Genomic DNA, 11,541 nt, shown 5'->3' with positions numbered 1-11,541 from the left:
TAGCTCAATGTGCAACATTGTTTTCTCACTCAACAGTAAATAAACCATACAGTAAAATTATATACGGGGTATCTGCACATTTCTAAAGTGAAAAATATCAGATCTACAAGCTCGCAGTGCGAGGCGTTGTGAGCTTGTAGATCTGATATTTGTCTCCGCCAGGCCGAAAGGCATGGCGAGAGAGTATGTTTTACCCCCTGTCCGTCCGTCCGTCCGTCTGTCCGTCCGTCCGTCCGTCCGTCCGTCCTGTCCGTCCGTTACCACCAAATCTCCAGCACCGTTGGCCCGGTCGCTGCCAAACTGTGCACACATACTCCCTCGATGCCAATTCAGAACCTCTGCCACACATTTTTCACATGGGCCTGTCATAGCGCCACCAGGAGGCCAATTTGTGCAAAACCCAGTTTTTTCCATTACTCCTACAGCTTTTATCCAAACGTCATGCAAATCGGTACACAGTATCTCTATAGTCATGTGATCAACACGGATCTGTCCGATTTCCCATATTCCATCCTCATTGGCTAAGATTGACTTCCAAAGTTTGCAGGATTGGTCCGCTTTGAACAAAGTGCCTCAAATCAGGAATGCAGCTTTCAATATCCGTGCAATTTCACACGCACATTCCCACTAGGCCCAGAAAATAATGCCACTTAAAAAAATTCAAATCAGCCTCATGGTGGCGCTAGAACAGGCCAATTTGCATTTTTAATTATAACTGCACCGATCTGCGTGAAACTTTGCACGCACACTCCCTAGAAGCTAAGGAAAAACATCTGCCCTGCATTTTTCACATCTGCTTTTCACAGCGCCACCAGGAGGCCGACTTTTGGAAAACACATTTTTGGATATTATTCCTTCAGATTCGGTCCAAAAAACACGCAATTCGGTACACAGTATCTCCATAGTCACGTGACTCTGATGGATCTGTCTGATATTTCCTATTCCATCCTAATTGGCTAACATTGGCTTCCAAAATTGCCAGGATTGCTCCGTTTTCAACATGCCTCAAATCATGAACGCAGCGTGCGATTTCCGTGAAATTTCACACGCACATTGCCACTAGGCCGAGGAAGTAATGGCACCCTTTTTCACATTGGCCTGTTATAGCGCCACCAGCAGGTCTAATTTATCAAAACACATTTTTGGAACAAAATGCCTCAAATCATGAATGCAGTGTCCGATTGCCGTGAAAAGCCTAAGAAGAAATTACACCCTTTTCCAATGGCCTATTATAGCGCCACCAGGAGGCCACAATAACGTACCTGACCTGGCGGAGACCTGTGCTCCGAGGAGCACTTTTTCTAGTTTAACAATGTTTATCTGTGGAACCGAGTCAAACTAAATGTAATGCCTACAATTCCAAGTGCTTGTCAGGGTGGGGGGACCCCAGTTCAAATATGATTATTTTGGGGGTTCGCAGCCTGAAAAGTTTGGGAACCCTTGGCATAAAGAACGCCAGAGTAGCCGATTTGCTGCAGCTGACTCCAGGTCATTGGGGTTGATGTTGCACCTCTTTAATGTTCCTTTCAGCTTTATACCACCGTTTTGGACCGCCTGGCTTCCTGCTGGCTGACAGGAGCTGTCCATAAAGCACTTGACGGGGCAAACGGCAGCCAGTGCTAGGGTTGCATCAATGCTGATGGTTCCCAAACTATTTAGCTCGAGAGCCAAAAGAGGAGTTTGTATTTTGCCCGGGACCCAAACTAGTGAAAATAACAAGCTCACAACGCATCGCTTCGAGCTTGTAGATATGCTATTTTCACTACTTCTTATACTTTTATTTATTTACTTTTGGAAATAAATTTATTTTATTTTATTCATTAAATACTTTTGAAAAATGATGGAATTGTTTTTAATTGATGAAAAGTTTTTTTCTTTGTTTAAACTGTTTAAAATCTTTTGAATTTTTCAATGTAGGAAAACAAAAAAAGATGATATTTACTTGCGACCCATACAAATTGGTCAGCAACCCAACAACATCCTCCAACACCCACTGTTTTGGAAACAGTGGGTGTTGGAGGATGTCACGTGCATTGGAGGATGTCACTGTGGGGGACACGGTCACACACACACACACACACACACACACACACACACACACACACACACACACACACACACACACACACACACACACACACACAAAATGAAATTTAACAACATCTGAAACTTTTGTGCCCGTTTAATAACTTTTGTCAACTTTTAGGAATGTTTGATTCCTAGGAGAATTACTGTTAAACTGACAGATTACATGTTTTTCATTCATTCGATGCATCCATAGAATGTGACATTTATTTATTATTGTGTGGTTTACATGCATAATGTAATCATATGACTGCTAAGTTGTGATCTTGACTATTATTGAAATGGGGAATTAATATATTGCTTGTGCTTTACAAGAAGGCCTCACATATTTCCTGCACATAACTTCAGTATGCAGTATGAGATGTTTTTGGGGGGTTTCTTTTTTTACTTACATACAATCATTTTAATAAAAAATAAAAAAATCTAAATATGGTTAGTATGTATGTATTAGTATAATAGCTCAAATACAATGAAATAACAATAGCATCAGTAATAATATAACATAAATTCATAGTCGTAGCATCCCATTGGTCTGTGGTGTGACATTCTAAAATCTCAATTCGTAATTGCAGAATTCATTCATTCATTCATTCAAGATCTATTTATTCTCTAAATTACACTGAGTAGTTAAACTCATTTGCCGTGTTGTCAAATAATACAATGCATTCAACAACATCACTGTTGAAAATAAATTACAATTTCGGAATTGGGAAAATTAAACGCATACATAAAATACAAAAGTTACAGATAAGAAACCAAACTGATTTCTAAAAACAATTACATATTGTGGTAACCTGTTTGGTCACCAGGGTTCTAAAATGACTCAAGGGTACTAGAGTGGTTATATCTCAATGTGTTCTGCAGGGCATTCCATGTGGTAGGGCCACAGAAGCTAAATGCAGATTTACCAAGTTCAGAGCGGACCGTGGGCACGTTGAGTGTGAGGCAACTACTTGATCGGGTGTGATAGGGTCCAGAGGCCCATTCCAAAAATGATGAGATGTAACTAGGGCAATCTCCAAGTATGGTGCTCTCTGTTGAAAAACCTTGACAAGTGTCTGTGAATGAAGGGTATATCTCTGGTTACAGAGGCACTGAAGTGTTTTTGGACTGGGTTCCTCCACCTCCTGTACCAGAGGGAAGCTGTGCCAAAGAGTAGAAATCTTCATCAGCATAACCGACTGTAGCAGTGTTGATGGACTCTGCAGTAGGGGGTCTGTGAGGGCATTTGTCTCTCAATCTATGACCCTCCCCAAGTGATTGAAAAAAAAGATTAACCCTCCCTAGGAGTGTCACGATATATTGTCCCACGATATATTGTCCCACGATATAGCCTGTTGTGACAAAAATGATGTCATACTGTATCGTAATATGTTTTTTATAATTTTGTTATAATAAAAAAGGAGTTCTAGGAGTTCTTACTGTATGGTGTATGATATTAAATGTAAGCTTATCAGAATCACAGTAATTATTAATCATGTCTTCCATATTCAAGGTATTTTGGAGAGAAATGAAACAGACTCTTTCAGTTTAGAGCACTGGAGAGGGGCGGTGTGTATGTGTCCAGCTGATGCTCGTTGACGCTCGTTAATGTTACATGCATCAAAGCAATTATGTCTCTGCACTCTCAAATAGGCCTGTTGGAAATAACTAGGCTGCACTTGGTTGGTAAAGTCCAGATGACAAAAATATGAGGTTTGTGGAATTTATAGCCTATTTATGCAGTATTATTAGGGCCCAGGCACTGCACAGTGCGAAGCCCTATTGAAACTGCAATGATTAGTATTAGGGTCCAAGCACTGCACAGTGCGAAGCCCTATTGAAATTGCAAAGATGATTATTATTATTCTTTTAATGAAGCGCGCAAGGGGCCAAACATACTCAAAAAGTTGCGCAACTTTGCACACACATCACAAGTGGCAAAAAAATACTTATTTTAATCGTCTCAAAAAGGGGCGTGGCCTGATGGCTAAATAGCACCCCCTACAATAGTTTTTTTTATAAATCCTATAATACTAAACGAAATCAGCTTCATTTTGTTGTGATCACGTGATTTCTGGGTGTACTCTTCATCATCATCATCATCATAATCATTCACAGGCTGCGGAAGAGCGCCCTCTGTCATAACCCCCGAAAACACCACATGACGAGAATCTTGTCATTGGCGGTCTGAGCCTTGGAGTGAAATGGTGAGAAATCTTGTCATTGGCAGTCAATGACTTAATGGTCTCAAAAGGGGCGTGGCCTAATGGCTCAATAGCGCCCCCTATAAAATTTCAACGTTGAAGCCCCACAATACAGTTTCATGTATGAAAACTGTATTGGTGTTACTTAGCCACACCCCCCCCCCCCTTCTGATTGGTTGATATTTGATAGTTCCTATTTTTTGCTATAACTTTTGAACGGTTTGTTGTACAGAATTGTGAGTCACGTCACTTGATTCGAATTGAGAGTCCTTGTCCTTGATTGGAGCTACTTAGCCCCACCCCCTATTCGATATTTAATGGTTTGTGATAACTTTTAAACAGTTTATTATCTGTCTTTACACAAAACAAAGGATAACATACTGCAATAAATAAGATGTCTCAAGATAGTAAGTTGAAAGAAAAATTTGTATATGGAATTATGGATATCTTGTGAAGAGAGTGGGTCTGTACCTCTAACAGAAAGGCTGTTTGTGATCTTTGGTTCAGGTGGTGTGGAAGAGAGAAGTAAAAGCTTTTATTGCAGTGTTCTCATTTTAATTTAAAATTTCTGACGGTCTGTGTGTAATGTTGCAAGGTGCCAAGCTGACCAAATAAGATGGCAATTTCAGAACTGAGTGACATAAAATCTAAACTTTTCATACTTTCAATTAATTATGCAGTCAAACAAAGTAGATATTACACCCACCAGGCACAAATAATCTGCCTTCTTCTTTTCTTTTTTGGAGTGGTGCCAGCTACTCCTACACTTGACCGAGTTTGTGGTTCTGTCCGTCCGTCCATTTGAGCACGGCCTCAACAGCTGCAGCTGATTGTAACACAAAGATGCAACCAGTTACATTAATCAAACACAAACAGGAGTGCAACACAAATAGCACCACTCACTTCACACTGGGTGTGATTTTTTTTACCTGGCAACACAAAAGAAGAATTCCATTCCTTGAGTTGTGGATACGTGTTGAGAATCTCTGTTTTCTTTAGAAGTTTAAGGAACTGAGATGAAGTTCCCTCTCCTCTATTAATCATTGCATCAAAAAGTCGAATACAAGCATCTTCTGGCTGTGCTATATTCATCAGTTGTTTATAAAGTCTTCCATCAATAATTCCATCAGATTGTGCATGCTGTAGAATGTGGAGATCTGAGCTGAGCCACTCGACAAGTTTCACCTTGTTGGCGACCAATATGTTCACAGACGAGCCCTATAGAAATGAGTAGCAGGTTTTTTGTTTGTTTCACCAGAGGGAAGCCATACAGTTTTTCAACATTTTGTTTGTGTTTGCAGTTTGTTTTGAGTTATTTTCTGTTTATTTTCTTATCACAGTTAGTTGTTTAGTTATCCGTTAAACACCCAGCTTTGTTTATGCTGACATCATGCAATCAAAATAAACATTTTAAATGCACTCAAGAAAAGACCTGATTTACTGTCAACACCACGCGTTGGAAAAGCTTCACACCATATCCCTCACTGGCAATTATTTGTTGTTCGGTTGCCTTTACAGTATCTACGACTACGTGAGTGGAAGCCATGGTCTTCTCTGGATGAGGCACAGCTGACAAGCAAAGAAGAAATTAAATCTTTCATTGAAAGGGGGAGATACTTGTAAAATTAGCTGACCCTCCCTTGGACTAAAATTAGAAAGGCATGACCCTCCCCTATTTTCCTCCTGGGACCCCCTTCTGTAAATTTCATCTAGTCCCTAAATGAACATTTGCCCGAAATGCCCCCTATACCCGCGCATATCTGACTAAATACCTCCAAAAGGTTATCGACACCCACAATCACAAAACGAGAGGGAGCGTTAACAACGATCTGGTACCACCCACCCATAAAACAAACATGGGCAAATTCTCCTTCTACAGCACTGCCACCCAGGTTTGGAATAGTCTAACCCCATCCCTCAAAAAATGCTGTTCGCTGGGCTCATTTAAAACAGCCCTGAAAATTCATCTTTCAGGAGGACAAAAGAGGAGGTAGTACCATTCGTCCCGTAAGAAAGACGACCCCCCCTTCTTGAATCCCCCCCCCCCCCCCCCCCCATTGTTGCCAGACCCAAGGGGTCGGGCTTACATGAGGATTTGTATCTGTTTTCTCCATACATGGGCATGGTCACTTTGTCCCCCGGCCCCAGCCAAAAAAGTCTGTCCCCCTTTCGTCCCCTTTCGTCACGAACTATTCATGGCATCATTATTATGTCACAAAAATGATAAAATGTTTTATGCTTTTCAGTTATAAAGTGGTTTGTAGGTGTGTTACATACTAGGACTTACATACTAGGACATACTAGAACGTGTAACAAAATGTGTTATCTTTTTTCTCTGCATTTTTGTCTGTACATATAGTGCTATTTCTTTCTGCATTTCTTGTTTGTACATATAGTGTTATTCTTTTCTGCATTTTTTATTTTATTTTATTTTTGTTTGTACATATATATTTTTCCTGTTTTCTCTTTGTGTTGAAATTTGAACTGTTTGGTGCTACTGTAATTTGTCTATGAATTGAATACCAAGGACCTCAATGGAAACAAGACCGCAAGAACTTTTTTGGACGGACCTTTTTGTCAAAGTATTTTAAATGTAATTGTGCTGTTTTACATGTTTTGCCTAATAAAAGATTCAATCAATCAATCAAAAAAGTTGCTTACATGAATGTTGGTGGTTGGACTGGTGGATGAGACGTAGGAGTAGACGGTACAGACATTCACAGGAGTTAAGTTCGACTGTCTATTCTCTTCTCTGATCTCCTCGAACTCATACACAGCCTTGGAGAAGAGGAAATAATGAGTTTACATTCATTTGACTTGATCATAGCATTTTTCCTCAATTTATATGATACAGTACATTTCTCTGAATGACAGTCCATGCTCTTAAACCAATTAACACAGCGTACTCTGTGTACATTTTCATTACCTTCACACTTGCACAAAACTGGGCTGTTTAGCAACATTATTGTGTTTCAAAGGCTGTGTTCTGTTAATTGTTTTGAGAGCATGCACCTTAGTTTGGAATAATTATGTTCAAAGCTATTGAGAAAAACATATTTGTTATGGCTTTCCTTTTTTCCCTGTAGCTTAACTAATATAGTGATAGTCTAGTTTAGCTTTACATACATTAGCTTAGTTTAAACGAATATCACTTTGCTACACAGAGTTTTTGAGACCTCGACAAATGTACTTAAACTCACCTCATTCACAACAGCACAGTCTGTATCCACAGGAATGTTGGAATGTTCTGGAAAACAAACAGTGTTTATTTGTGTTTGTGACTCTATATGCACATGTGTGCATGCATGTGTGCATACATCTGTGTCTTTGTGCAGTGTGTGTATGTGCATGTGTGCGTCTCAAGTGTACCTGGTGGGGTGCAAATCCTTTTCCTGCAAAAGATCAATGTTGCCATTCCTAATAAAGTGACCATGACAACCAACCCGGCAACCACAAACACCATGGTACCTAGGTTGAGAAACAAATGATTAAAAGTTAGGTTTTGAGGAAGTGAATAACTATAATAATGTGACGAGGTTGAAACGGGGGTTTTCTTATTTTTTTGGTATTTATTTTATTGATGCTTAATGTATACTTATTTCTCACTTAACGCCATCATCTTATTATTTTCTGTATAACATTAATTGCACGGTATTGTATCTACATATGTTTCCCCCGGTCCCTTTGTCCATTATGCCTAGAACTCTAACTGGCTGTAGGTGATCACAAGGTCACGCCCAAGGGACACGGTCATGGCCAATGTCACCAGACGTTATGTCACCGAGGACAAATGAAAGAGGCGAGAGGTGTGGTTTCGCAGGTATAAAAGTGGAGGCGGGACCGTTTGAAACATGAGCAGAGCACCAAGAGAGAGCAAGCCTGTCAGAAGGAGAAGGACAGCAGAGGGGAAGGTTGTGCGGAGAAACACGGAGCAAGAGTGGAGAATAAGTGAGTGTAGACACACCAGCCACCTAGGAGTTTGGAAGCCGAGGAAAAGAAGTAGTAGAAGCAATTGAACCGAAGGGGAGGAAGAGACGAGCGAGACCAGACCATAAAAGGAGATGACCATATGAGACGAGTGAGACCAGACCATAAAAGGAGCGACAAGACGGAGAAGTGGCGATAACGTTGCACACGCAACCAACTCGGCGCCAGGTGTAAAAACCTGGCCGGCGAGTAAGTACCTGAACACGCAACGTATATCCCTGTATAACCACTGCCTGACAACGACGCAATATACTATAAATGCACAGATGAACTGGTCCAAGTTTCTATAATTTCAGACGGAGAGAAAGAAGACGAAGAAGGCTGGCCTAAATCCTCTTCATACACCCCCATAGAGACACACGGGGACTACAAATTTCACGCCCACTTTTGAGACAGCGCCGCTACTCGAGGTCCGTTAGAACGATGAACTGCAGCTGCCAATGCAATCCCTATGAGAGGATATGAGAATTAGCCTACTTTTGAAATATTCGTACATTAACTGGAGACGATATTGATTTAAATAAAAATATGTTTCCAAATGTATGGAGTGTCTTTGTCAACATATCTTCTTGTTTTCTTAATAGTTGATGTGTTTCACATTTAATTTGCCACTTTAACGAGTTACCCATAATGCTAACACAGCAGAGGGTAGACAGCAGACAGGCATTTCAGTGACATCACTGTCTTTACGAGCGCCGAGCGCCGACCGACAGCGTACCCCACTGTAGTAGAGGCAGGAGAGGCGGTCGCCTGCCCAACTAAGATCTCGCCTCCCCTAAAAAAAAAAAAAACCCGAAAATGTGTCATTGCGTGCTTAATGTCATCAAAGTCACGCATCCAACAAGCTTTGAACTGAGCAGATTGGACCTTCTGTTCCAGAGATAATGACCAAAACCTATTGAAAACGGCCACTTTCGCCAGTTTTCTGGGTATTGAAAACCTCAAGGGATGCGTCCGTGATGCGACCACTTAAAGTCTGGATCTCCGATGCTAGCGGTTTTGACATACTGATGGAGTATATTATAGTATATTGTGGGTAGTATATCGAGATGAAAGATATGGGACATTAAAAAGGACAAATTAAACAAATGGGACAGATTATTAGAACACAAAAAAAATCGCTACAGCCTCAGTAGTTAACCAGTGAAATGACGGTATTTTACAATGCCTCTCATAGAGATTGCATTGAGAGCTGCAGTTCATCGTTCTAACGGACCCCGAGTGTCAAAAGTGGGCGTGGATTTGTAGGCCTTCCGCTTCCGGCCGTGTGTCTCTATATTATGGACATGCAGCATTACCCCTTGAACAAACCGTGTTGAGTATCCAAGCACTTTATTGGCACCGCACTTTACTTTTGAAGTACTTGTTGCAAAACCCCCTGCTAAAGTGAAAACCCTTTGATAAGTGAGCCTTGCGTAGTTTGCACAACTTTATAATTGATTTTATAGTTGTTGTGTAAATTGCTGTGTTTTAGTTAGGTATTTTATTAGTATAGTGTTTATTTTGATTGGTTTTAAGGCGAAGATGCCACTGTATTAGGGACCCAATAAATTGTTACTTACCTTTTTGATACAAACTGTTTCCGTGTCCAGTTCCTCATGGGATTTTTCAAGTGTTGTGTTCTCAAACCAAAGTATTCTAAAACTTACCAGTATTGACCCGAACTTGTGAAAGCCTAAAAGGAAAAAGTGTGTGCATAGGGGACCTTCCTCTCTAAGCAGTACTATTCAGATTGGATTCACAATAATTACGCACCCGCACTTTAAATTGTGCATTGATATTTTATTGTGAATTTGATACGAATTATTTATTGAAAGGAAAGTAAAAGTGTGCTATATCTAAAAGATATTGGCAAGTCAAATGTGATACATATCGGCCCTGTTCACAATAAGACTGATATGTAATCAGCACCTGCAACAGCAGTTTTAGAACTATACTACTGTGAGGTTAAATGGAAGCAGGTTGGATGCAGACATGCGCGCACGCACGCACGCACGCACGCACACGCACGCACAACACCTGTAACAACAGGCAAGCTGAGAACTTTTTTCTGCTTGTAATATATCCGAATTGAACACATTGCTGACCATGTTTACATTTAACATGGTTAAGTCGATAAGTCACTTATATTTCCTACTCATGGCGATCTGTTTTGATTTCTAGGTTTTTAATCCTATCCATGTCCCTTGCTGATAAATCTGGTCTTCATATGGATAAAGATAAAAGGAATAAAACATCCCACCCAGCCATGTGAATGCATATAAATAAGTCATTCTACTGACAAAACAGTGTCAGTAGAGTAAACAGTGTCAGTATAGTAAACAACACCTACTGTGTTGCTTTTTCCACAACCACTTTACCTTTCATTAAAAATCTACAAAACTATTTCATAACATATTTGGTGACCCCAATATAGGAACACTTGTGTAACTCATACCTGATGAAGTATTTTCAGATGATTTATTTCCAAGGGACTCTGGGACTTCTGTTGACCAGCCGTCAGTCATTATTTGTCCAGAAGAGGTCACTTTCACAGAAGAGACAGTCGTCGTTTGCGATGTTGACGCTGTAAGTTCCAAGAGTTGTAATCATATCAGTATTTGTATCAATTTATATTTGATCTTCATCCCATCATCTTGTGTTCTGATTGTACATAGGCCTACTCACATTCACACACTGCACTACAGGGTTTTATAAATATTCACACATTTTCAAAATGTATTATCTGTGTGTGTGTGTGTGTGTGTGTGTGTGCGTGCGTGCGTGCGAGCGACGAGAGTCGGATTCAACCCTTGACGCACCAGGAGCATGTGGTCAGTGCACTAACTGGCTATAACGCTTCAGGCACCACCCTATGTATTCTTACTTATCAGCTTATTTGTTAAAAAAAAGTTTTAGCTCTAACTTGCACCAGCAGATATTTAGGACATTGAAGACAATCACAATCTCTACCTTCATCAACAACGATGATGACCTCCTGATGTGTTCTTGATAAAATGTTCAGAGCAGATCTTTCCACACCACACCAGTACGTCCCTGCGTCAGACTTCTCCAATCCAGTAATGGTCACATAGAACACATCAGTCGCCTTCTTATCTTCAATTGTGTATCTACCTTTCACTTCATTGTTATTGGTTGATTCAATGAGAACTGTGCACTTTTTTTTTTCTTTTCCCCTACAGAAGAACTTCTTGTTGGTACTGGCCCACGAAAATGAGCATCCAACACTGATGTTTCCTCCCACCTCTTCTCTGTGGGTCGTGGTATGTCCTAACCACAATCC

General features: G+C 40.5%; 1 protein-coding gene across 1 annotated transcript; it reads right to left on the bottom strand.

The window, feature by feature from the left end:
* Window positions 1–4,179: 4,179 nt before the first annotated feature.
* Window positions 4,180–8,048, bottom strand: LOC308081100 (uncharacterized protein; the record flags this gene model as incomplete). The annotated part of the gene is made up of 5 exons (XM_080457497.1): window positions 7,641–8,048; window positions 7,472–7,518; window positions 6,933–7,049; window positions 4,978–5,097; window positions 4,180–4,203 (listed from the first exon to the last, which is right to left on the bottom strand). Exons 1-5 carry the CDS (start codon window positions 7,732–7,734, stop codon window positions 4,180–4,182), a joined length of 402 nt encoding a protein of 133 aa, XP_080313623.1. The 5' UTR covers window positions 7,735–8,048.
* Between the last annotated feature and the right edge of the window lie 3,493 nt (window positions 8,049–11,541).

This window comes from Gymnoscopelus braueri (genome assembly GCF_963280865.1).
Source record: "Gymnoscopelus braueri genome assembly, contig: SCAFFOLD_107, whole genome shotgun sequence".
In the NCBI taxonomy this organism is placed as follows: domain Eukaryota; kingdom Metazoa; phylum Chordata; class Actinopteri; order Myctophiformes; family Myctophidae; genus Gymnoscopelus; species Gymnoscopelus braueri.
Note: the sequence above shows the minus strand (reverse complement) of the source record. Positions and strands in the feature narration are given on the sequence as shown.